Source organism: Anser anser (genome assembly GCF_964211835.1).
Source record: "Anser anser genome assembly, chromosome: 2".
Taxonomy (NCBI): domain Eukaryota; kingdom Metazoa; phylum Chordata; class Aves; order Anseriformes; family Anatidae; genus Anser; species Anser anser.
In genome coordinates this window covers 22,109,730-22,136,052 of record NC_139721.1, presented here as the reverse complement: position 1 = coordinate 22,136,052, position 26,323 = coordinate 22,109,730, and the positions used below count along the sequence as shown (strand labels likewise).

Here is a 26,323-nt window from a genome sequence, read left to right as displayed (position 1 = left end):
ACTCGAGCAGCCACGTACTCCCAGGTCCTCCTGCCCACAGGCTGTCCATGGGGAGATCTCTCATTCTTCAGCCTCCCTGTATCTCTGGCCAAGCGGCTCCTTTGCAGGCACCGTGTGCATCTCCTGCCACCACCGCACAGCAGCAGGCTGAGCCAGTCCTGCCTCGCTGCCCAGCGCCGGGCACGGCCCCACTGCCAGCTCCCCACCACAGGGCAAGAGCCAGGGGCAGGAAAGCCCACAGGACTACAACAAGCAGCTTGCAGGTAGGCTGCTCCAGCCTTGTAGAGGAGGTATTTGTTCTTCCCCCAAGACTTCCACCTCAAAGAGCCACAGATAGAGCAGCTTCCCTAAGTACGACAACTTTAAAAGCTAATCTCTCCAAAAAGGGGAGTAAAGACACGTGCTACAGTTGGTGCTGTTTCTTTTTCATCTTTCTGCAGTAAATTATTCCCTCCTCAGCAGGAGGCATCATCAGTTTGAAAGTGTAATTGAATTAATCACCTCTTACTTGGTCAAATCCCATCAGTTTGCTTTTGGGACAGGTTCTGCCTATGCTGTACGGACGAGTCCTTTCACCCAGGACCACACTCCATCATCGGTGTGCTGATGCCAAAGTCAGACAGAGCACCAGAAACAAAACTGCTAACCCAGGAAAACAGAGCAACACCGTAACTGTAAAACGGTCACAGATGGATTATATAGAGTGAGCAGGGCTCTGCGCATTGCCTTTTCAGTTACCTGATTAAATAGAAGGAAAAAAAAAAAGAAAAAAATAAGGAGATACCATTCTAAGATTAAAAATGATTAAAACATGTTACAACCGAAGATATACATGAATATATGCAGAAGCTGTCAAGCTCTCAAAGGTACTTAATGTCAGGTGTGCCCGACGCTGCCGCTCCTGCTGAAGCTGCCCCCAGTCACTTGCAGAGAGCAGCTGCACAGGTCTTGACTTAGCAAGAGCAAACAATAGAGAAGGCTGCCTAACAGGTATGGCATTTGTCCTGGCAAAGGGAGCCTGGCCCTCCTGTTTTCCTTCCTACTGCTAGCATTTAACACCTAGATGTTCAGACAGCGGAGTTTGGGACACCCGGGTTTCCCACAACTGAAAGCCCTAGCTCCTAAAACAAGAGGAGGAAGGGGAGAAGGCAGAGCCACAACTTACAGCCAACACAAAGCCCCAGCTCCTATGGGATGGGCAAGGGAGTGAATCCTCACATGACAGACGCTTTCTGGCAACCCTCAGTCGAGTGCAATGCACTGCTCTCCTCAGCAGTTCTGACTGCCCACCCTGAGCAACTCCTAAGCAAGATCTCTTTTAGGATATCACTTCTGGTTGTTCACACCTTCCTGTATACCACTCGCCTTGGGCACTCTGCTTAGGGCTGTGAATCCCCTTTGGTAATAAGGCACCTCAGGGTAAGGAAACGTGGCCCAGACTCTGCATAGCTGCACCTCCCCGTTCAGCAGTGCATCCAGGGCCTCATACATGCTGTTATGCTATGCCATCTACTACTGACTCCTGAACGGTTGCTACCTTCAGGCAGTCCTTTTGTAGGGAGCAACTGTCCTGGGAGGCAGCAATGAACGGGGTTTGGGAATGCCAAACAAGCACTCGCAATATATAAAGGGATAGAGGGGAGGCAAAGGCACAGCAAGAGAAAAGGGACAGGTAAGGCACGGCATCAGGAAAAAAGAAATATATTTATTTCTGGTTTTGCATGGCAGTTTAGAAGAGGAGCTTCTAGAGGTAAAATGGCAGAGCTTTAGAAATCACTGCACTGAAGGCGATCAGAGGTGCAACAAATAGAGCAGCACATCCAGCAAAGGCCAGAGACAAACCTTTCAGAGAAGCGTTCAAGCAATACTGTCAGGTATAATCATACAAAAAATCTGTCCACGAGGAAAACTGATCTGTAGTTTGTGCCTTGCATCCACCACAGAATTGTTGCTTCCATGAGGCTTTGTGGCCACTATGTGTGATCTGGTCAGGAAGCTGAATTGCCCTGTCCTGGAGTTTAAGACGTCCTCTTTGTCTTTATTGTTCTACGTTAACAGAATATTCCAATTAAAATAAGGAGAAAATGACATAATAATTGTAAACAAGCAGCCTCACATAACTACAGGGAGGACAATTAAGGGACAGAAGTGCACTGCTCAGCCCCAAGACCAAGTGTGGCAGCTACCAACAGCAGGCTTGAACAAATTAAAAACACAAACTTGCTAATGAGTTGTAAAGTCCATCATGAAGGTAAACTGTCAGCTACAGGGGACAAAGAGAAGGGAAAGATTTTGCTGAGAACACTAATGAAGCTCAAACCTAGAGCAAGAAATGGTAAGTAAGCCTTAAAGAAAAAGCAAACAATAAGCTGGCTGATTACTTGAGATATGTTATCCGAAATGCTCCATTAACCAAAGCAAAATATTCCTGTCAGAGCTCCCACAGGGAAAAGAATTGCAGAGCTGGGACACGAGAGCACGCTTCAGCGAACATTGCTTCCAGTGGTAGCCCTGCTCCTGACCCCTTCTTGACTACACTTCCGCGGTGCCACTACAACTGCGTGTGCCAGCACACGGATTTGGGAGAGGTGGACGGGTCCCCCCGGCTGGCAGAGCTGCTCCCAGGGGGTCCCGTCACTGAAACTGGAGGCTGGTAAAAAGAAGAGCACCCACTTAGCCCGGCGCCAGGAGCAGGGCTAAGAGAAGCAGGGCTGTGGAGGTTAAGTTCAGGCTGCGCAGAGGGGATGTTAGCGGGGACCCAGGCTGGTGGAAGGAGTGGGAGGGATCTCACTTGGAGGATTTTGCCAAGGGCTGGCAAAGGCTAGCGGGATCAGGTTAGCACAGTGACTGCTGCCTGGCCAGCCTGCTTCCACTGAAGAGCTCGAGGTCACATGCTCTTTGCTCCTCCTAACAACACCAGAGGGAAAATGGAGGGGAAAGGGACTGAGGCCAAAGGGATAAGAAAGAAAACAACAGCAAAGAGAGATGTCATCATGCGGACTCACCCAGGAATAACCACGGGGACCACACAGCATCCCCCACTGCTCCCAGTGCTGCCCCAGGCCCCCTTACACAGGACAGGGCCACCCCCAAGGGGTGTGCGGGTGTACTTCAGACCAGAGGATCCCACCCTTGGGATTTTCCCAGACATTTTCTCCACAGGAATAGTGTCAGGGGAAGGAGGCTGAGGGGAAGAGGCTGAATCCCAGCCCTCACCTGCTCGTCCCAGCGGCGCAGCTGGCGGTACCGAGCCTTGCCGAGCAGGAAGCCCTCCAGGAACAGGGAGTAGACCTGCAAGCACAGAGCCGTCAGAGCCGTGACCAAGCCCCCCACCATCCACCTACACACCCACCCTGACCCCAAGCCCACCACATAGCGGCCCCCTCGCCCCTCCCGCAGCTCCTCGGCGGTGGGGATGCTGAAGTGCAGCTTCATGGCTGGGGCAGGCCCTGGCTTGGCTTTGGGAGGGAGCACGAGCTGAGGAGCAGGGCTGGTGCCACCCAGCAGGGCCTCAGCAGGGCCTCAGGAGGGCCAGGGGTGAAGCTGGGGTGAAATTAAAGGTTAATGAGCGTGGGTAATGAGCGTGGGGCAGTGCTCACGGGGAGAGCTGCGCCCACACCCGTCACGGGGCCAGGAAACCTGAGGCCAAAGACGTAACAGAGTTAGAAGCAGGCTCAACTCTGCCCTGGGACGTTTTGTCTATCACTAATTACGTTAAGGATAAAGGCAAGTTTCACTCGCCCTATTTCCTAACTTCTCTTCTGCGAATTTCTGGTACTACTGAGGAAAAGACACGGTCGCAGCCAGGACTTTGTGCGTGAGTGGAAGCACTCGTAGCCTTACGCAAGCGGTGCTCCTGGAGACACAAAACGAGTTAATCAACACGGTGGTAACGCAGCTGAAACCCTGCTCCTGCTAATTGGCACGCAGTACTTTGGTTTCACCAAAAAGCTCTTTGTAAGAGGAAAAAAAAAATGTTTTGGAAAGGCTATGATTCATTTGATGACCTGAGGAAAACCCCTTCCCAGTGGAACAAGGTTTTGTACATATTTTTCAGAAAGTAAAACGGACTGTGGAAATTCTAGAGAAAATGGAGAAGAGTAAGGCAAATAACATTGTGTAACATGTTTGATAACTTGATTTGTTTTTCTCCTTCATCTGTGCAGCCGAATATAACCAGTCTGACAACTTCTGGAGCACCCACGCAACCGCCCTCTTACAGAGCCGGCTTTGCAGATCCCAGCGTCACAGCTGCCCCGCTGGACCTGGAGGTGAGGCACCTGCACCCTGGGGAGCTCTGGCAGAGTCTTCCTTCCTCTCCCTGCATGCATCCTCATTCACATCCCAAGTCACTTTGGAAATCCACATCTCCACCTGGGAGGTAAGGTAGCTGTGTAAGGAGTTGGATGGCAAAATGTAAGGTATAGGCAGACAGAGGAAAGATTTATGTACCAGGCCATAGGCTGGAGTTTTCCCCTTCTGCTGTCATTCTAGGTTGGTGGTCTTTTCCCATCTGCATGACTCTGGTTCCTCTCTGGAAAACTACAGGAGAGGAAACCAAGATAACTTTGGTGGCAAATCTAACAGAGGCAAGAGACAGGATGAAGCAAGCTTCTCCTTACAGGTGTGACAATGCAATATGTTTAGGGCCCACTTTTGATAGTGACTTCAGGTTTAACCTAGACAGTGTGTAACCCACAGTCCTTGTCAATGCAGTGTGACACAACCAGCTAACCTGCCCAGGGCATCACTTTTGTTTTTTGAGTGCTCAGACATTACATGGAACACTTTAAACTATGCTCAGAGCTATCAAAAAAGTGTGTATCTCTGGGCAGCTAGAGCCAGCTGGACTGTGACTTGATTAGGGATGTTTCTTTAGCAAGTTACCTAGGGAGCAGGAGACTATTTGGCATAGATATGCTGCTCTTAGTACATACTGTGCAACAGGCCCATTATGTTGGCCAAGCTTATCACTTCCTTTTTTTTTCTTAATGATTACATTCAATCCCAATTCAGTAAGTGAGAAATCTAAGAAATGTTTCAAATTATTTTATTTTTGAAAAATATTCTTTCTTTTTTTCTTGTTGCCCTACTCCTTGAAAGGGTGCTTCGACTATACATGTACCTTGTAGTCTTTGTGTAGCCAAGAGCATTTGTTTCAAAATTGCATTCACTGCTGCATCCTAAGGACTTGTAACCCTGCCAGCTGCATTTTCATTTGGGTACAACTAACATCTGTCATTATCAACCACATCCTACAGAAGGTAAGATGGACTAAAAGCTTTCCTTCACATAGTTGTAGCGCATGGACCCGTTCCCAAGTGATGGTGGTTATGCTGCTGGCATGCTGAGGCCTCTGCCTGCCTTGTTGAGGAATTGTATCTGTGGTTTTTTGTTGATTTTTTTTTTTGGGTGTGTTCCTCCTTCTGTCATATCAAATGAAGAAAAAAACTGTGAAGAAGGGAGGCAGTGAGATACAGGGCTCAGAAGAGACAGGATCCCAAATGAAAATTGCCAGCCAGTGGGAGTAATGTGTAGAAGGATTTCCTCAGTCTTGACATGAAAACAGAGAGGTCCTGTGTCTAGACCGACTCCCTTTGCTAGCTCTGGAGTTGCAGATCCTTTTTAAGTCAGCATGCTGCCTTTGAGACTCCATCAAAGACCTGAAGCATTTTCAGCAACTCCAATGGAAAGATCACTCACAGAAATGGAGCTTCCTGCTTAATCCCAAGTAGCATGGTCGGAACTGCTGGTGATGGAGAGCTTTGTGCCATGCCTCCAACAGCTCAGTGAATTGTGGTCCTAAGGACAGAACTCTCTGCAGGCTCCCTTTAACGCATCAGTTTGGAAAACAACTCTGCAATAAACCATCCCCCTTCACCCCACAAATTATCCAAGTTACTCGAAGCAGAAACATGTCTAAGAATTCAGAAAGCCCTTTTGCTAGGAATCCTAGCCCAAAACAGTAAGTGACCTTCTTTCCACGTCGTGTTTGTTGTCCACAGAAATTATTAACGATGCTGCTGAGAAGGACGTGCATGTAAGTAGAAGGACTGAAGGTCTCACTTGTTTAGTTTTTCAAAAGCAAGCATATAACCAATGCATACAGGCAATTTTAACACTGCCTGACACAGGAACATCTTGATTTCCACCACTTTGTCCTCTTAGGAGGACATGTACCCCAGCACTCAATGAAATCCAAATTTCCTGGCCCTCTCTAGAGCAGCAAAGACAATGCGTGCAATCCAAATTGCCTCTGTACCAAACCTTGGATTTAGCTGCACATAAAGACACAGCCTACTTGGGAGAGCTGAGGGTGAATACAGCATTCATTCATTCAAATCACCATTCATTTCAAGGGTAGGCTTTTGGCCGCTGCTAAATTCTGAAGTGTTTGCTGTGGTTAGAGAATGGAAGAGGGAGAAGGAATGAAGGAATGAAATACCAGAGGATTCAGCAAAATCAGCTTAGTGCTGAGCAGTTGCAGGGCTGCGGAGGATCAGCATAAGCCTCTGACACATGCTATGAGGGAATGCGTGGCAGAAGGAAGTGACTGCCAATTAGACTGCCTTTAACCCAAGGGAACAACAATGTTCTACCTCTGCCGAGTAAATTGACTTTTCTGTGTGGTGAATTGTTTAAATTTAACAGTAGTACTCTAACGAAACATTGATAGAGACGCTAACAAATCACAGTTCGCTATCTCTAAGACCAAAAAAAAATGTAGATCAAACAGAAGACATCGATTAAATGTCTGTGATACACAGTGAGGAACTGCCATGTAATCAAGAGTGGGATGGAAAACCTAACAGACACAGGGTTTCATTTCCTTAAGTCTTCATAACCTCAGCAGAATTGCCTCACTATTTCCTTCTGTTACAGAAACTACCTAGTGTTTCAGGCTGGTACAGATGCTAATGCTTGACACACCCAGAGAAGACTGGTGCAAAGCTGGAAGAATTCATTTTTTCCTCCTTTTTCTGTTCCCCCACATGCAAAAGGTTAAATAATTTGCATGTTCTTACAGAATAGAAAAAAAAACTTGGTTTAACTCCTGCAGGCTCACTGAAGTCACATTAACTCTTATCTGGGGAAACAAGAACTGAGGCAGGCTCTTAAGTTTCCTGCTAGGGCCCTTAAACACCCGCAAATAATTTGGTCTGTAGGTCTACATTTTAACATCACACAATTCTTCAACACTTTTATTATGGTGCTAAGGATTTTTAATTTTTAAAACCATCTCCAAAGCTTTAATGGCTTTTATAGTTGACATCACAAAGTTGTGCATTCAGCCTCTTATCATACACGTTTCTTGTTTGAACTGCCTCCTTTGTAGGACTTACCATCCAGTTTCAAAATTCTTAATTGCAGTCCCACACTGCAGCAAGACTGGAAACTAAAGGGTAACCCCATCTGCCTCCATCAGGACAGGACTGAACATGAGAATTGTACAAGCTTACCTTAACACTCCTTTAGTGAAGTGGGAAGTAAAGGATTCATTTATGCCAGACCACCTCTGTATGCTATGTTTATTTCTCAAATTCACTTAACAGAAAAAAAAATTCTGAAGATCTCTGAACTAGGGGAAAAATAAAGTCTAACTTTTCAATTTTTTTTTTGGGGTATGGGGACGGGATGCTCACAATGACATCAGAAAGCATGCTGTAGGGCTTTAAGATTACAGCAATAGGTTCAGAAAACACTGGCCTCCTCCCCCATAAAACAGACTTCAGATAGCATTCTGCAAATAACTCACTAACTCCTTCTGTGACTCTGCAGAAATCATATCCTGTAAATACAACCGCTGGAACCCGGTGGGTTGCAGTGTTTAAGGATCATGCCCTCCTCCCTGGGTAGATCTTTTTAAAACAAAGATGCTGACTTTGCTACTTCCTTTCTCCCCCCCGCTTTATCGCTTCTGCAAAACTAATAAAGGCCAGAACTGGGTAGAAAATGCCTCTCATTCTGCAAGTTTGCAGAAACTACAGCCTTAAAGGTAGGGGAAAGGAAGCAATGCAGCAGCTGTAGGGTAATCCATCTGTAGATGGGCAACTTCAACATATCTGTTAACATACACAGCGAAAGAAGTTTATCAAAGACTTTCATTACTCTCTCCCTAGGTAGCTGATCACAAAATTAACTTCTTGCAAAACTCTTGACCTCAGTAAGGTCCTATATCAGGTTAAAGGCAGCTCACAAACTTGTATTTTTATTCAGTTTTGCCATGTTTGGTTATTTACTTGGACATTTTTGGTGCACACAGGCTGAACTGTAGCTCCTATCAGGCCAGAGTGGAGAATCATGGAATAACTGAATCACTTAGGTTGCAAAAAATCTCTAAGATCTGGTCCAACCTTTAACCTATCACTGCAAGTCCACCATTAAACCATGTCACTAAGCTCTACAAGTTTTCTGAAGGCCTCCAGGGATGGTGACAACCACTTCCCTGGGCAGCCTGTTCAATACTTCACAACCCTCTCAGTGCAGAAATTTCTCCTAATATTGAAACCAAACCTCCCCTGGTGCAACTTGAGGCCACTTCCTCTTGTCATATCACTTGGTGCTTGGGAGAAGAGACCAACCCCCACCGCACTACAACCTCCCTTAAGGGAATTGTAGAGTGTCTCCCCTGAGCCTCCTTTCCTCCAAGCTAAAGGACCTCAATTCCCTCAGCCACTCCTCATAGGACTCGCTTTCTAGACACTTCACCAGCTTTCTTGTGCTTCCTTGGACACGCTCCAGGACCTCGATGTCCTTCTTGTAGTGAGGGGCCCAAAACTGAACACAGCGTTTGAGGTTTGGTCTCACCCGAGCAGACTACAGGGGGACAATCACCTCCCAGGCAGGTCCTGCTGCCCACTCCATTTCTGATCCAAGCCAGGATGCTGTTGGCCTTCTTGGCCACCTGAGCACACTGCTGGCTCATATTCAGCTGGATATCAACCCCCAGGTCCCTTTCCACCAGGCAGCTTTCCAACAACTCTTCCCCCCAGCTTGTAGCATTGTATGGGGTTGTGCCCCAGGTGCAGGACCTGGCACTCAGCCTTGCTGAACCTCATACAGTTGGCCTCAGCCCTCTGATCCAGCCTACCCAGAGCCCTCCTACCATCGGGCAGATCAACACTCCTGCCCAACTTGGTGTCATCTGCAAACTTACTGAGGGTGCACTCGATCTCCTCATCCAGATGATGGTAAGGATATTGAAGAGAACTGGCTCCAATGCTGAGCCCTGGGGGACACCATCAGCAACTGGCCTCCAACTGGAGACACATTTCTTTCTTCACTATTATACAACAGATCAGATTGAGACCAATATAACTCCCCCCCCCGCCTTCCATTCTATTTTTAAAATTATAAATATAAGGATGAAACAAGATGATGACCTTTTACAAGAAACAGCAGATTCCTTGAGCCAGTAGAGCTGCTAGGATTATTTCACCATTCAGAAATTTCATCTAAAATAGCAAATTTTGGGTAAGCTCACTGTACTGAAAGTTAATGAAAAGATCTCTTGCTAGCTGTTGAAGTTGCCTTTGACAAAGGATTTGTTCACCATATTGGAAAAAAAGCAAAATATAGCAAAGCTAAAATTATCCAGTAGCCTTTTACTTGTGTTGAGGAATACAACATCAGCTATTTCAAGACAGGATTAAGCAGCCCTGTCCACAGGACTTTTGCTGTGTTTATCTTTTGGTTAATATGCACTTTAATACATTGCCACTTGACCCTTATTGTTCTAGGAAGCCTTGTGTTTGTACCTTCACAGTGACGTAATCTTACAACACTGCTGCAGACAATCCTTGTTCGTTCACCTGTATCCACACTACTCTGCCTCCATCTCAGCCACAGTGAAGTTATTGCCACGTTCAGTGTTAACTCCAAAGAAACAGCAGGCGACCTATATGGAGGTTCTTCCTTCCACCAAGGTACAATATTTCAAGGGCTACTTCTAATTAGACACTGACAAGAGCCCAGACATCATGCTATGAAGGATTTTAAACCCAGATGTGGATCTAGCTGCTCTTTTTGTTTAAAGCCTAAATTTGTATTACCACTAACAGGTGGCCAAAAGTAGGCTAATCTGCCAAACTGCTAAAACATACTCAAGTTAGATTCTTACTCTATATTCTGAAACACTACCTTATCAGGAAGACACTGTACAAAAACCATGACAAGTAAATCAGTGTTTAAGGAATTTTTATTAAACCAAGAATTTTATAATCCAAATTACGTTTCTTTGCTCAGCTATCAATTCTCACTGTCAACTAAAACAGTGGTGATACTCTGAGCTTTTCCACAGTAAAGAATTACAAAATTAAAGAAAGGAATGCTTTAAATTTTTTTTTACTGTGCTGAAAATTCTTTTTCCCCCGGGTTTATAAAACATTAATTTGTATTTTTTATTTTACTATTTTTTTTTAATTTTAAATCAATAAGTAATCTAGGACTAGCATTTGTTTTACTAGCCCCGGCATTGCTCTGTACATAAGCTTCGAAGTTTCCTTTCCTTTTTTTATTTATTTTATATTTTGCAATGTTTTTCTCAATATTTAATAGTTTTTCCATGTTTAGATTTTTTTTTCTTCGGTGAAGCGAAGTTCTAGATTGTAGGTTCCCGGATCTTTCTGTAAACAAAAACAATGCTGTTAGCTATTAAAATCAAAGTAGCACCTTGCTTTCTGCAACTCTAAGCCTGATAATACTTTGTACTTCCACAATATTGATCATACCAAAGTTCTTTACAAGCAGGATATCACAGAGGCAGATATCGCACTTTTTAGAGATATTTAAGTACCTCAAGTCTGTAATAATTTGCAAGATAGAACGAAGTCTAAAACTAAACAGTACTCTGCACAGCCCAGCCTTGGACAAGGGCTAGGCACAAGACTTTGTTATTGCAACTAACCTGATTGCAGAGCAGAGACCTCTACTCTAAGGTCAGCATACCACAGCTCAAACAATTACAGTATTTTCAAATTCCTATTACTAAAACATCACAGAACACAAGGAGTAATGTTTTCAAAGTTTGGGCAGCTTTGTTTAGGCCAGACAACTATTCAACACTTCTTAATCTCCGGTGTGAAAGTGTCACTAGCAAAAAAGGAAAAAAGCAGCATGGAAAAAGCATGACTCATCCTGCCTCCAAAAGACCATTTCATGCCTGCAGGAAGGAGACCAAGAAAAATGAAGATTTTGAGTGATCAAATTTAAAAGCAGGCCTTTTCAGCTGATAGTTATAAATGTGAAAAGTTCACATACAGGCAAAACCTAACAGGAATGAATGGAGAATAGACGCCTACATTATCCCTAACTCCACAACATTCTTCCACTTTTGAAACTGTAAAGGTAAAACCTTTTGCCTCTTCCTGTCATGCAAAATTAAGATATTAACCAATCAGAAAAAGTAATCCAGATAATATTTTAACTGCCATTAAGGAACACGTAAGGAACAGTAGGGCTTAGCATCATTTAAGCTTACTTCCTCCACAATTTGCTTAAGTTCCTGTTTAACAATATGAACAGCAATATTTGACAGAACTTCTCGCTTTTGCAGGCATGTCCAAAAGTAGTACCAGCTAAATATGCTGTTAGGAACAATGCTCTAATTCCAGTTAAATATGCACGATGAAGTGCTGGTAGCATTTGCTAACCAAGAGTTGAACTGGACAACAGCACAGAGCACAAAACTATCCTACCACCATGACCACAGCTTCTACTTTCCGTGGCTGTAAATGATACCGAGCTTAGAAACACGCTGCTTGTAAGGCCATGGACTAGGGACTATTGCCCTACTCACCCTATAAAGCATTCTGCATTCCTCAGAAAACTTACTTATTAAACACTTGGAACCCCAGTGGGGTTATTAACTGCCTTTTGAGCAGCCTCTTTAGCTTGGTGGGCTTGTAGTACGGCTACAGCTTCATCAACCTGGGAAGTAAAAAAAAATTAACAGAGGGAAGCTTAATTATTTCTAAGTTTATGAAGTGGTTTAAATTATACATACAAACAATACCTGTATCATTAACAGGGATAACATTAGTTCCAGTTCATGCAAACGTAAGTCACTGCCACCCACCAAAACAGAGTATTCTAACTTGTCACCCCAGGCCAGTGTTGCACTGCCACTACTCCACCATGCCAGCACAAACACCTGCTCAATCAGAGTAGATTTAATTGCTTATGAAATTAGCAGGAGGCAAAGGCCCACCCACCTTCGAACGAAGAGATTCAGGAGACTCGAGCATGTGAAGGAGTTCAGAGTTGTCAATCTCCAACAGCATACCAGTGATCTTACCCGCCAGAGTAGGGTGCATGCTTTGAATAAGAGGAAATAGACGTTCACCTAGAAAAAACAGTTATCAGGAGTCACAGATCTCATCTGATGAACACAGCTTAGATTCAAGGGAAAAGGGCAACAACTTCCTCCTTGTTCTACTCCTGAAACCATTTATTCTGCATTTTGGAGTACTTTGAGTGTTCTTCCACTACAAGGCATCAGGAGAGAGACCATGTACGTACCTAACATCTGCTTTTGTTCTTGCGGTGGGGCAGAAGCCAGCATGGAAGCAGTCAATGGTTCCTGACCTTGCACATGGACAGCAGGCTGCAAAATTAATATTACACCATTTCAAAATTAAATTCTATTTTATAATTACATGCAGCTTCAAGTATCTACTGTTATATAACTCAGCACAAACAATGCCTACACTGTCAGAAACCTGGAAAAAAATGACTATCAAGTCAATTTAATCAAGTAGTGTTGGTTAGAGCTCAGTGATGCTGGAGATTAGCATCAACCACTCCACTGTGGAGCAAACACAGAAAATTCAGGCTAAAGTATCAAGCAACTGGAAAATATGAAGTAACATAGGTCCCACCCCATCCCAGGTGAACTTGAAATACACAAAGCCCCAAGGCTGTAAACTGGTGCCATAATGCAGAGCCTCAATTCTACAATAACAAAGGAAGCTCTTACAAAGGAAACTCTTAATCATAAGCATCCCTGCCTTTCATCTGCAAGAAGAAACAGCAAAAGCATGACCAGTTCCTAAAATTACATACCTGCTGCATAGCAACCTGTGGCTGTGTATTAAGATGCTGCTGAGGATTGCGAACACCTGCAGCATATTTGTATTGTGGTACTGTGCGCACAGCAGGAGTAGCTGCAGTAGCTGCTGCTGCAGGACGTGGACCCATTGTTTGTGTTGATGTATTAGCTGAAAAGAAAACAATTCTGCTTATGAACAGTTCCACTTTTAATTTAGCATACACTATACAAAAGTTAAAACAACCAAGACCAAATACATAATTTTGGTATTGCATTAGATTCATCTCAGTCGTATTGTCACATCACTGGTCCCATCTGAAGGTTCAAATCTAGAGATCTACTGGTTGTTACTCTCCAGTCACCTTTTTTTTTTTTTTTTTACATGTTCTAGAAAGATGTGTGAGGAAACAATTCACTTTTGGTTGAGTACTCATGTAGTTTCATCCCAACCTCAACGGACATGATTTCCTGAGCATACGCACTGTCAACAGTCATCCTAAAAAAAGGATACTCTCATGAAGTAGACAGCTAAAAACACCACCTAATATGTTCTCAGTTAAGACTCCATTACAATCAGTTCTGGTTCATTCAGTCATGTGCAGATTCTGCACGATAGCAGCTCACAATATTCTATTACAATTAGTTAAGAACTGAAATTGGATCATCTCAGTGTTTTTACATGCAACTTATTAAACTGCCACATTGATATTTAGAAACGGTAGCAGCTCTCATACAATACTATTGAAACCTATTGAAACGGACAATAAAGCAAGAACTGTTCAGTGCTAGAGACAGGACCACATCTGGAGTCTGATTTTCATTCTTTGATGGGACAATTTAAGCAGCTAGTAAAAGGTGATACTGGCTTACCAATCTAGTCAGAGCTGGAAAAGGAGAGAAGCAGTACCACGTATGACACTGATCTTATGTTTGAGATTCTGAACCAGCAAAATTTAAAAAAAGGTTTTATATTTTAAGTGTAAGTTTTTGTAAGTGAAACTCACCAACACGCTGTGTTGACATGACTCGTGGAACTTGTGAAGAAGCCGGTCTCATGGTACTAAATGGTGGTCTGGGCGCTGCTGGGCGGATAGCACCAGGCATGTTTTGGAATGCTGTTTTAGGAAAGGTATCTCACATTACACACTGAAACACTGCATGGTGAGGAGAGTATAGAAGGAATATCATAACGTGGCAAAGACACTAATACCATGAAAATGTATGTAAAATTTCAAAGGTAAAGGCTATCGAGTTTACTACAATTGCAGGAAGAGTAAAGAAGTGACTTACGATGAGGTCTGGCACCCTGAGCAGTCCAGCGAGGACTAGGTCTAGCAAGTTGAGCAAGTTGATTAGTAGGATAGTATGCAGCACGGTTCTGAGTCTGTCAAATGCAAAAACATCATGTACTTTTGTTATCTTCTGAGGGCATACTGAACAGTCCATCACCTTTCTGCTATGCTGAAGTTATGGATACATTCGAATTGTCTTATTTACTCTTAAATCTAAACAAGTTTGATACGCAGTACAAAACATTCAGTTACTTATCTCTATACATACCTGTGGGATAGCTGCCATGAAGTAACCTGAAGGAGGTGCTGGCTGGTAGGGGTTGATTACAGGATTAGGTACTGCTCTTACACTTGCCATTCTCTGCATATACTGGTTGGTGAGATGAGCTTGGCGCTCTTCTTTACGCTGCGCTAGAGCTACATACAATGGTTTAGTAGCCACAATTCTACCATTCATCTCTGTGACAGCTTTGGTGGCTTCTTCTGGTGATGAAAAGCATACAAACCCAAATCCTTTGCTGCGCCCACCTTCCATCATGACCTGCCAAGTACAAAGCACGGTTTTTAAACAAGAGAATGTTATGTCTATCCCTATTCAACTTACACAGGTTTCCTTTTTCAGCTTACTATACAAGTGACACCACAGGCTTGTTTTACTGAATGGATTTATAAAAAAAGAGTACCACTGCTGAACAAGCTATTTCTTTAGTGAATACAGATGAAAATCTCAGTGAAGTAACCCTGAGCACACCATTGCAATGGAAAGATGTAACTTTTCTCACACTCATGTGCAGTAATATGCAGTTTAAGAAAGGACAATAGCATGATGTATTTAATCTGAGATGTACAAAAATCAAGAAAGCAGAAGCCCATGTATATAAAACAGTAGCAATGATAGGCGATTGGGTCACATTTCTGTCAGTCAAGGCAATAAATTGCTCCTCCTTAGTGAAGGATCATCATTCACCAACAAAAGGAGGAGTGCAATCTGCAAACTTTGCTTTACCTTTGCACTAGTGATTGTACCAAATGGGGAGAATTCTTTTCGAAGGCGTTCATCATCAATGCCATCATCAAGATTTTTCACATAAAGGTTTACACCCTAAAAAAAAAGTAATTTTATTTTTAAAAGCAAATGATTTGCATAAATCTAAAAATAAAGGTAGTCTTCTTGAATTAAAAGCAAACCTGGTATCTGGTGATCCTGTCCTGCTTCATTTGCTCAAATTTACGCTTCAGCTCCGTCTGTCTTTCGACTTTTTTCTGAGCCCGGCCAACATAGATTTGTTTCCCGTTGAGCTCCTTCCCATTCATCTCATCTACAGCCTCCATTAATAAACAAGAAGTTAGTAGTGGTTTATATTTCAGTGTTCTCCAGGCATATAAAAAAGTAATTCAAATATAAAAATCACATTTACTGAGGCATTGGTATTCTAAGTTATCTGAAACACACCATGTGTGATCCTGACTGCTGTGAGAGAAGCAATTCATTGATGAACGTATGCAAGGCTGAGAAAAATGCACATTTAAGACAGGATTTGTTCCAGCTTTTTCTTGTGCACTTGCACTACTGAGAAATCACAGAAATGCCTTTTGAAAAGCAAACTTCATTTGTTGGCCCTGATCTGCTCTGTGCTGCTTTTTTCTCCTGACGCTATGTCCTTCCTGCCACAGCAAACTGACACATCAAAGCAACAGCTGCCAACGAATTAAATTATACAGCACACCAGCACGTTATAGACATACACACAAATTAATAGGACCCTTGTTCCATAGTTACTTTTCAAGGTAAAAGCGAAATCACAAGGCTATTTTCTTACAGCTATGCCAAACATACTCTATAAAACTAATAGCTTTCCTGATGACTTTGCAGTCCTGAAGTTCAAAACCTCCATCCTTTCTGCTTTGCAGTTGCACAAATGCTTTGTGCAACCAAATTGGATCCTATGATTCATCTGGGTTTTGCAGGGATGTAATAATTTACTATGCTTGCATGTTGCCCAGCATGAAGGAATCCAAATCTCATCAAAACCTTCAAGCCCAACTACAACAGGGCCTTTCTTGGAGTACCTTAACTTAATAGGCTCTTCAAATCAACTGACATTTCCTCAAAAGAAAGCATTTTAAGTGATATCAGCTGTGTTCAGTCATTTAGGAAGATACCTGCTTTTGCAGTGTTCTTGACCAATTAAAAGCCTTTAATGAATTCACAAGATTCCAAAGCACTCAATGAAACTTATTATTTGAGTCTCAGGTTACAGAATTCCTAACATGAAGTACAAAAGCTTACTTTTTGGGCATCTTCATGTCTTTCAAAACTAACGAAGCCGAAGCCTTTGGATTTTCCACTCTCATCAGTCATAACTTTCACACTTAAGGCAGGACCTAAGAAGAGAATGAGATATTTTACGTGGTGTATACAGAGTATATTCTCCTCATGTCTTGAACACTGTTTAGAAGTTTTAATATTTAGTTTCTGCATTTATACTACAGAAGACTCCTACACCAATGATAGTATCTAGTAAGCACCATCCATTAATACAAAATTGCTGATTTGCCCTTATGCTGAGCTACAGCCTTTATGGCTGATGTCTGCCATGCTGAATTTCTTAACTACTGTATTTTCAGCCAAAATGAGGGAGGAATTTAACTTCAAAGTGAAGTAATTTTAATGGAGAAAACCCATGATGTTTAAGAAGTGTTAGTACTTCTGTCCTTTCAAACAGGTATTGAAACCTGGAGAGGAGGGCCTTCTATTAGCCATGTGCTTCACACCTCTTTCTTATCCTGGTGAGAGCTCAGCTCTTTCAAACCTTCGAAAGTTGTAGTTCAGACTCAATTGAGGGAGACATGAGCTAAATTTGTTACCATTTCATCCACAAACATAACAGTGGAAAGGAATTTCCTGTGAATGCTGCTATACTGTTGCAATACGATATCTCACATACAAGGCTCTGCCTTGGTTTGCATGATATCCACTGGAGAACAGCAAAGCACAGGAAAAAATACAACATAAAAAGCCATGAGGCTGAAGATAACAGATATGGCCTATAAAGCAATGTGAGAATCTCACTGGATAAAGGAACTAACTTCCTAACTCGATGGTGACACATCATATACATCATATGCCTACCGTAACTCTGCCCTGAGCATAAATGAGGGTCAAGACAGAACCGAACAGCTTGCCAATGGCAAAGTTCCTTATAATTTCAGAGTAAGGAAACCACCACAATGTAACCAAGTAATGAAAACAGAGATACCTTGAATAAAACTAAATCTGCAAAGTGAAAAAGCTACAGGAAACTCATTTCTCATGCTTCCTGCACAGAACTTGCAACATCACTCTGTACTAGAACAGAAAATGCTTCTAGTTACAGCTTAAAGAGTTTGCAAAACCTATTAAAAAGACTAGACACAGTTTTCAAATTATCAAACAATTCTGATAGGAGGATTATATATTCTATATTATGGCCATTTAAAAATTCTTTAGTGGATATAATTACAATTTCAAATTCAAAATGTAGTGAAGTAGTAAGTTTTCCATACTTTTAAAATAAAAACTTCAGACAGCCATCTGATTCCTCCTATTATAAAGCACCATACAGCTATAAGAGCTGAAGTTCACTGGTGTTTATATAAACTCAAAGCGTAAGACATTACCAAACTTGCCAAAGAGTTCCTTAAGTCTCTCATCATCCATGTCTTCTCCAAAATTCTTGATGTAAACATTGGTGAATTCCTTTGCTCTGGCTCCAAGCTCTGCCTCGCGTTCCTTACGAGATTTAAACCTTCCAACAAATCTAGTTGCAGAAGAACAGAATAGAATAGATCAAAGTAAATTTTAACACCTTGACAGACTTGCTTTAATCATCTGGCATACTTTATTCTTAATCAGTCTCATTATTCATTATAGGCATGAAATTCTTTAAGTAAAATATTCAAAATAAAACCATCAAAAACAATTTTACTATCCTTTTCTATATTAGTGTGCTTATCACAATTACTAGCATAAAAACACTTGCAAACTATTGGCAATATTGTTTGCTCTTGTGCAGCCTTTGACATCAGGAGACACACGGACAATGGGAAAGAGTACTAAGTAAACTGAAATTCCAGATACCAGCATAATCTGTCATACTAAAAGCTTGGCAGCCTTAGAACAGTTACCATTCTCCAACCTAGCTTTTAAGCAAGGGCTATTTAACTAACCTTCTGCATGCCCTTATACACCTTTCCAGCCCGTATCAAAGCAAACCCTTGTTTTCCCCCACCTCTCTCAATAGGCATGGAGAAATAAATAGTGCAACTTGCTCTGTAGTCAAATATCATTGCAAGTTGGCTGGGAACACTAAAGGTCAGCTCACAGTGGCAGAGAAGGAACAGACGCTGAACAGAACACCCTACAATCCAAGGAACTCCTCCAGTACATCAGTTACAAGAGTGCAAGATACACCGATTTCTGGTTACAGACATTTATTCCCTAATCATCATCTGAACTTCATAGTTCCAAACCTAACCAATTCAATAATGCAGCACACAGTAGCTCAACATTTTCTTCAGTACTGACAACTTCACCAGATCTGTAGTAACCAAGGATAAGAACAATATTGTTCAGCAGATTTTGACAGTGAGCAGAATATTTTAATTCACTTTTAAAAACCTACCTTGAATAGAAATTCAAAGCATAACTAGCTTTTATGATGCATTTTATTAAACAAAGTTTATGTAAATACTGTGGTTTATGACTATATGCTGACATTTTTACTGATTTAAAAAGGTTATATAAAGAGCAAACCGAGTAAAAACATCCACAGTATGCCAGCCAAGCACAGAGCAAGAGGGAAAACTAAAGTTTCAAAAGACATACTCTCCCTGTGCATGGCTTGATCCACCCATGTAAAAATAATCCACAAGGGTAAGCTGATGCTGATTTATCCTTTTTTCCAAAGCCACTGAAGTATTTACAGAGCTATTCTTTTGCAACTATACCAAATACCATAATGATCCCTTAAGCACAGCTGTGAGACACACTCACCCCCACCAGCCCAGCCTAGGTATCACTAACCAATTGCCAAAAGATCGTTTTTTCCCTACAGTATAGAACAGTTACTTTTTAAACCATTGTTTTCATAAGTTTTATTTTCTACTCCTGTTCCCCAGGTATGTCTATTAACAGACATTAAGAACATTCAGTATAATCAGACCACTATTCAACATTTAGTAGCTTCAGCACTTTAAGATTCACTCAAAAACAGTAACATACCCATCACACAACTCTGGTAGGTGTTGTATTTTATCTCAGAACAGTAAAATCAGAAAAGAGAAGTTCCCAAACCCTCATTACAGCACTGACTTCTAAGGCAATACAACTTTTTTCTCTCCTGAACTGCATTAGCAGAGCTTTCTGAACATATTCTGGCTTTAGAATAGGTAGGTAATACAGTCTGTAGTATTCCTAGCACAGAAATTCTATATCATTTTAAATTAGAAATATTTAGAACAACCTGTCTTTTCTAGGTAAGCTTTGAGTCCATGTCTACTTTAAATAGAGTTTCAGTCTGTTGATCTACGACTCCATATTTATGTACTTACACTTTGCGGTCATTGAGCAGCATACCATTCATTTTTTCAATAGCTCTTTCTGCAGCTTCTTGTGTCTCAAAATGTACGAATCCATAACCCTTGGATCCATTTTCATCACATACCACCTATTAAAGAAAAACTTTGCTGTAATAGCCATGGAATGTTTCCAGCATGTATTTCCCCCCCCAAATGCCAAACTGTTAAATGTACCCTTAACTTTGCACTAACCTTACAAGAAAGGATGTTTCCAAAAGCAGAAAATGTGTCATACAAAGCTTTGTTATCAATTGATTTGTCCAAGTTTTTGATGAAGATGTTTCCTACACCGCTTTTGCGTAGAGATGGATCGCGCTGAGACCACATGATGCGCACTGGTTTGCCTTTAATGACATCAAAGTTCATGGTATCCAAAGCTCGTTCAGCTGGAAAGACATCATGGAGTTAGTAGGAAACACTAAAGTTGCTTTAGCAAGTGCAAAACCAGCATTTTGAGTACAGTTCTTCAAAAAAAGTTTAGCTATTTTAAGTCTAGTATCATAACCACCAAGATGCAAATCCAAACTTCCAGTGCAGGTAACCCCTCCTCTTTTCTGCAAGTAAAAACCAGCAAAAACTCCTCAGCAGAAGCTGTGCCGAAGAAACAGGAAGGAGCACTGGTTAGCTGAATAAGCAGTAGAAATCCCACTAGCCCAAGTGATTGTACCCCACCATGAAAAAATGGCACCCGGACAGGAGAAAGTCTATCAACTGATGGCAATTATGACCTACTCCCCAGGAGGAACGGTTTTTACATTTGTACAAGAGCAGCTGACCATATTGTATCAAAAAATGCTTTAGGGGTACAGCTTCTGCAAACATTTACATACCAACTCCTAAGACAGCAGCAGCCCTGAACTGACAGAACTGCTTTGCAATTCAGCCAGGTGCAGTTCAAGCAGCTTTCCAACACAACACTTCAGGGACAAAAAACAAAGTTCTGCGATGGACTTCCAGGCCGGGGACAGTTCAAAGAGAAGTAAAAATAGTACTTTACTTAAAAAATCTCAAATAATATATATTAAGAGCTCATGATGAAATATATACGAGGTCAAAGAAGGAGCAAGCATTAAAACAGCAAAACGAGCTAATGTAAGGTTTTGTGACTCCAGAGGAGCAGTTTTTCCAGTAGAACTCCATAACTAACTTTTCAAAGCCTGAATTTAAGACCTCAGTATATTTAGACAGGGAAGTGTCAAGACGTCCTCACAGTTTTCATGTCTCTTCAAAGCAACGAGACATGTCTATGATGTTTTAAGTCAACAATATACTTAAGCAAGAAAGAGAGACAGCTCTAAATTATTGCAGACACGATCTCCTACACTAGCTCCTTTCCAGTTTTGTTCCTGTCTGTCTGGAAGAACACTGAAAAAAGCCCCAATAAATACCTGAGGTCACAGCCATCGGTACCAATTCATTTCACTGCTCTCTGCATACAGCAGGGCAACGCGACATTAACAAGAGCGAAATCGTTTAGTATTAGTTTAAAGCCAGTAACCATGTCACTTATTTGTCTTTCTCAGGAGAAGGACCAAAGGCCAACCACATTGCCAAACCCAACCAAAATCTTTTTTTTTTGATTCTCCTCTTAGTGCTGCTTATGTATTTGGCTATGCTGCTGGATATTATGGCCAAAGAAAATGTGCAGTTGGCCTCCGTTCAGCTAACACACCATGTATCATCTCCTTTACTGCCATGTTTTCAGATCACAAATGAATTTGAAGACAGACATCTGTAGAGGTTAACTAGACAGACAGGTAAAAGTCATTTTCTTGTTAAAAATCATCTGCAGAAACTAGTACTACAGTCACACGACAGTCAACAACTGATTCAGAGCTGAAGCCACAAAAATAGAGACACTGCCAATCTTTTGTGTAAGTTAACAAAGCTTTCACAAACTTATGTATAAATCAAGCAGGAGAGAAGGAGCCAGCTTTGGTTACTGGTAATTAGAAACAAAGAGTACTAGAACACCAAATTACTAAAAAACCTGCTGGCCAAACAGAACGAGTTGTGGATATCAGGCTTGCTGCGGTAGAAACATCTAACACTCTGGGATTGCCCTGGAAGTCATTAAAATTATTACTGCCAGCACCAGCAAAAGTGCCAGTAATAAACAGTTCATTATTTCCAGAAGTAGCAACAGGGCCTGCTTTTACTAGAAAAGAGGCTTTTCTAATTCATGCTAATTGCTTCTAGAATAATCCTGAAACTCCTCAGGAATGTGTGCTCATGGACATGCTTCCCAAATGTCTGATCTGAAGCGATTGCCGGTGGCTGATTCCACACCAGCCTTTGCAAACTGAACTGGCAGTGAGCAGGTACCTTAGGCTGATACAATTTCTCCACAAGGACAAGGACAGCAGGGAAAGTCTCCTCATCTTTTCCGTGGAGTGGAAATACAAGAAATAGGAAGACTTCAGCTTAACCAGCGCCACAGTCATACCACAATATACTTTAACAGATTACCAGAATACTTTACATACTTTATACTAGGTATAAGCTGCTACTCAGGAAGATTTGTAAGCAGTAAAATTGGCTTGCTTTCATCACACTACAGCTGCTTGCCATAGGAACCCTTGGACTAGTTTGCAGGGGGACAATTCAATTCAGTAGTTAACTTGTTACCAAGAGGACACACCTACCCAGGCTATACTTCTGCTGATTCTGCTGGAGCTTTTATTGAATGAGTCACTGGTTCCCATTTTAGTCACGAGCAACTGGCCGGTCAACTTTCGCAGCAACTTCAAAATCACACAAAATACACACTCGGTGCTAAACCTACACTGGAATAGCCACGAGATAATAAACCTCTGGAAACGCAGCCACTGAAAAAAATCTGAAGGGAAAACTGCAGTTTCCGATTACTCAAGGATAAGGCTGGTTTAGTGATTAAACAAGACTGCTCGGGCTTTACTCCGGACAATGACTCAAATTGCGAGAAGAAGTCACAGCTATGAAATGTGAGCATACCTCACAAGTGTGTCATCCGGCCTAATTACTTTTCGGAAGAGCTTTGAGATCCCTGGTTTATAGGCAGCTGGTAACATCAAGCACACCTTCAAAGACCTTTTCAAAAGCCCAGCTGGTTGTTACTGGCTGTTTAATGAGCCTAGTCTGAGATGTAGGTAAGAATTAGGCTAAACCAAGAAAAGGCAGCTAGCTTGGAATTAAAAAGAAACCAACATGACTACAGCCATAACCATTTAACCTCAAAGCTGCTATTTCAAGGTTCCAGAAAATGTTTCAAGGTTTCCGGAAAGTGCGATCTGTCAAAAAAGATCAGCGAACACTTTCTAGGTATTTGCCAAGAACATCGAATTCTTGCAAACATATGATCACACGGTATCATCGACGTGCATTTTAAACAGGTGCTTCCAGTGAGGTGCCCCATGCCTGTTTGATACAGACGAGAAATACTTGTAGCTGAACCGGACTGGGTGTCAAACATGGACACCTCCATCCCCCAAGTCAGAAAAATACTTACAGGTTTGGAGTAATAGCATTTTCCTAAGAGGCACATTCTCAAGCTCTGAATGCAAACACTGCTCAGGTGAAAAAGCTCTATTTATCCCCCCCCCTCCCCCGCCATTTGGCAAATTACAAAACTAAGTCACAAAGTGTAGGGTTGAAGAGGTTGTTTAGGTAACCACAAAGGCAAGGCCCACCCTTGCGGAGTTGTCATTACTAAGGAGGAAAAGCATTTGAATCACCTTCAGCTTCTGCCCTGACATTATCATATCACGGTGCTGAACTGTGCTCACCACTTATTCTGCTTTTTGAGAGTAAACTGTACTGTAGTTTGTTTTTTTTAACCAACTGAAAGGAAAGAATGTTAAGGCAAGCATTTAAATCCTCTAGTCCTAAACGCTGTCTGAATAAATTAAAAGCTCTATGAAGTGAGAGAGCTGATAGCAGATGAAATGCCTTATTAAAGAGATGAGACAGTAACTTTTAATACTCACACACAGATAACGTTGGTGCACCAGAAGTCCGATCTGATAATGGTTACATACTAAAGCCAACTCTGAAAGCCAGTTAATCTAATTGCCTGAAAAGTTTGTAATTCAAATCTCTTTCATATGCTTGAAAATAAACCCATTATAATGGAAAGCTGTTTACTTAACTGTACTTGAAATCAAATATGATCTAGCTGGCCAATTTTTTTTTTCTTTTAATTGGTCTCCACAAAACTTAAAATCGGTCGGATTTGGTTCTTTTACAGCAATACCCTCCGGAGGAGCGAGCTGGTTGGCCGAACTTCGCAGAGACTTGGTGAGAACTACACAGGAAGTTTCTCTGCTGATGTAACTTTAGAGAAATGGGAGCATTACGCGTAAGACAAGTTTCAGAGGAAAAAAAAAAAGCAACTTCACAAACAAGACGTCAGGGTGTAGCGCGAAGACAACCGGGCCAGGATACGGCAAAGAGCAGCCAGAGGAAGCCCAAATAATTCCCCCCACCTTCCCTACACGTGACAAATCTGCCCCAGTGCTTCGGCCTGCGCCTGGAGCGGACCGTCCGCGGGCTCCCCGATGATCCTGGGCCGTCCTACTTCCTCCTTGTGCCTGTGAATCACGCTCACACACACACACACCCGGCTCCTGCGGACTTATTACAAGGTGCTAATGACCACCGCGCTTCCTCCCAGCCAGCCTCCCCCCCCCGCCCCCCAACAACCCGGGCCGCGGCCGCCCCCACGCCTCCACCCCAGGAGCCGCCGAGCCGGGGCAGCCTCCGGGGGGCCTCCCCAGGGCTCTTTTTGCCCTTTTTTGTGCTTTTTTGATGAATTCCTCCCCTCCACCCCGCTTCGCGGAAGCGCCTCCCCCCCCCCCCCCCCGCGCCTTTGCCGCCACGAGGCAGGCCGCATGTCAGCCGCCAACTCCAGCCCTGTCTGCGTGTGTGTGTCCCCGTGTGCGTCCCCAAAACGTTTTTAGGGTTCCCCCCCCCCATTAAAACCGTCCTCCGGCCCCACCCCGCGCCGCCGGAAAATGGATGCGGCGGCCGGGACCGGCGGGAGGGGGCAAAATGGCTCCCCGCACCCCCCCCCAACCCCCCGGTCCCCCCTGAAAAAAATATATATGTATAAAAATTAAAAATAATAAAAAAATCCCGGCTCACCGTCGGCGGGCTGCTGGAAGTTGACATAGGCGTAGCCGAGCGACCGCCGGGTGATCATGTCCCTGCAGACGCGGATGGAGAGGATGGGCCCGGCGGGGCTGAACTTCTCGTAGAGCATGGCCTCGGTCACATCGGGGTGCAGGTCCCCCACGTAGAGGGACGCCATGGGGTAGCTGGGGGCGCTGGGGTTCATCCTGCCGCCGTCTCCCGGCGCGGGGAGAAGGGGGGAAGGCGCTGGCGACGCGAGGAGGCCGCGGCGGCCCGGCGCTCCGTCAGGGCCGGGGGGAGGCGGCGGCGGCTGCGGCGGCTTCGGAACTTAACGGCTGCGGTGCGGGGCTCGGCGGTGCGGGGCTCGGGCTCGCTCCGTGTCTCCTCTCGGCTGCGCCGGGTCCGCGTGCGGGTCCGGGGGAGGAGGGGGGTTCTTCGCTTCACCGGGCTTATTTTATATCAAAACCGGCCGGTTGCAGAAGGAAGGACGGGTTATTTTTAAGTATTTTTTTTTAAGCAATTTTTTTAAAGGATTTTTTTTTAAGGATTTTTTTTTTTAGGATTTTTTTTTTTTTAGGATTTTTTTAAAATTTTTTAATTTTTTTTTTTTTTTTTTTTTTTTTTTTTAAGTAATAAAGGGGGTGCGGCGGCGGGGCCGGCGTGTCCCGGTGTCCGGAGCACACGCACTGCGCACGCAGCACCGACGGCGGCCGGGGGACAAGGGGGAGGCCGCCGCCCCGGCCGCGCTCTATATATACCCGCCCCGCCCCCACCCGCCCCCACCGACGCCGCACGCCACGCACCGACGGCGCGCAGCGCGCATGCGCCGCCGCGTTGGGAGGGGGTGGAGAGGCGGGCGGGAGAGGGGGGGAGGCGGGTGCTGCGCACGCGCCGCCGCCCGTGTGGGGCGGGCCGGCGGGGAGGGCGCGTGCGCCGCGTGACGTCAGCGGGGGCGGTGGGAGGGGGGCAGCGCGCATGCGCCGGGCTTGGGAGCACATGTGCGCGGCTGGGGGGCGGGGGGCCGGCAGGGCGGCGGGGCGCATGCGCGATGGAGGGAGGGGTGGGGCTTAGAGGCGGCGCGCCGGCCGGAAAAAGGGAAGGGCCCGGGCATGCGCGGAGGGGCTGCTTCCGCCGCCTTGCGGGGGGAGCGTTGGAGGCGGTGTGACGTAGTTAGGGGGCGGGGCCTGGTAACGGCCGCGGAGGCGCCTCAGGGAGCGGGGGGGGGAGGGGCGGCGTCTCAGGGCGCTGTGGGGGG

The 26,323-nt window shown here is 43.9% G+C and overlaps 2 protein-coding genes and 1 long non-coding RNA gene across 7 annotated transcripts in view; 1 reads left to right on the top strand and 2 right to left on the bottom strand.

The window, feature by feature from the left end:
- The window catches only part of SNX31 (sorting nexin 31), a 32,212-nt gene extending 28,407 nt beyond the window's left edge, over positions 1 to 3,805 (bottom strand). Inside the window, exons 1-2 of one of the 3 annotated variants that reach the window (XM_083822614.1) lie at positions 3,742 to 3,805; positions 3,217 to 3,291 (exon numbers count right to left, since the gene is read on the bottom strand). Coding sequence is in view for 2 of the 3 variants with exons in the window: in XM_083822612.1 (XP_083678738.1) it covers positions 3,217 to 3,291; positions 3,370 to 3,435 (141 nt within the window). In the remaining variant the exon portion in view is untranslated. Of the gene's footprint in view, positions 1 to 3,005; positions 3,147 to 3,216; positions 3,292 to 3,369; positions 3,687 to 3,741 lie in introns of those variants that run through there. The other 2 variants (XM_083822612.1, XM_083822613.1) reach the window with 2 other exon arrangements.
- Positions 3,806 to 3,809: 4 nt separating this feature from the next.
- Positions 3,810 to 10,478, top strand: LOC310893519. The gene is made up of 2 exons (XR_014579052.1): positions 3,810 to 4,042; positions 4,167 to 10,478. It is a non-coding gene; the product is annotated as an uncharacterized lncRNA (long non-coding RNA).
- Positions 10,181 to 25,896, bottom strand: PABPC1 (poly(A) binding protein cytoplasmic 1). 3 transcript variants are annotated; one of them, XM_083822606.1, is made up of 15 exons: positions 25,081 to 25,896; positions 20,152 to 20,345; positions 19,933 to 20,048; positions 18,001 to 18,140; positions 16,631 to 16,725; positions 15,529 to 15,666; positions 15,347 to 15,442; positions 14,609 to 14,881; positions 14,339 to 14,432; positions 14,053 to 14,163; positions 13,063 to 13,217; positions 12,520 to 12,604; positions 12,213 to 12,343; positions 11,798 to 11,928; positions 10,181 to 10,625 (listed from the first exon to the last, which is right to left on the bottom strand). In XM_083822606.1, the coding sequence occupies exons 1-14, from the start codon at positions 25,271 to 25,273 to the stop codon at positions 11,836 to 11,838; spliced, it is 1,914 nt and encodes a 637-aa protein (XP_083678732.1). In that variant the 5' UTR covers positions 25,274 to 25,896; the 3' UTR covers positions 10,181 to 10,625; positions 11,798 to 11,835. The 3 variants fall into 3 exon arrangements, with proteins under 3 accessions (XP_083678732.1, XP_083678731.1, XP_083678733.1); XM_083822605.1 differs by having other exon boundaries at positions 11,833 to 11,928; XM_083822607.1 differs by having other exon boundaries at positions 11,833 to 11,928; positions 18,010 to 18,140.
- Between the last annotated feature and the right edge of the window lie 427 nt (positions 25,897 to 26,323).

What these genes read in the sequence shown, in the direction of transcription:
- PABPC1 (XM_083822606.1), bottom strand. Translation starts at nt 25,273, where the DNA reads ATGAACCCCAGCGCCCCCAGCTACCCCATGGCGTCCCTCTACGTGGGG. An exon ending in CTTCCAGCAGCCCGCCGACG is followed by an intron (nt 20,346 to 25,080) that starts GTGAGCCGGGAT and finishes ATGTCTTTCCAG; the next exon opens with CTGAACGAGCTTTGGATACC. An exon ending in AGAACAAAAGCAGATGTTAG is followed by an intron (nt 12,344 to 12,519) that starts GTACGTACATGG and finishes TGTTTTTTCTAG; the next exon opens with GTGAACGTCTATTTCCTCTT.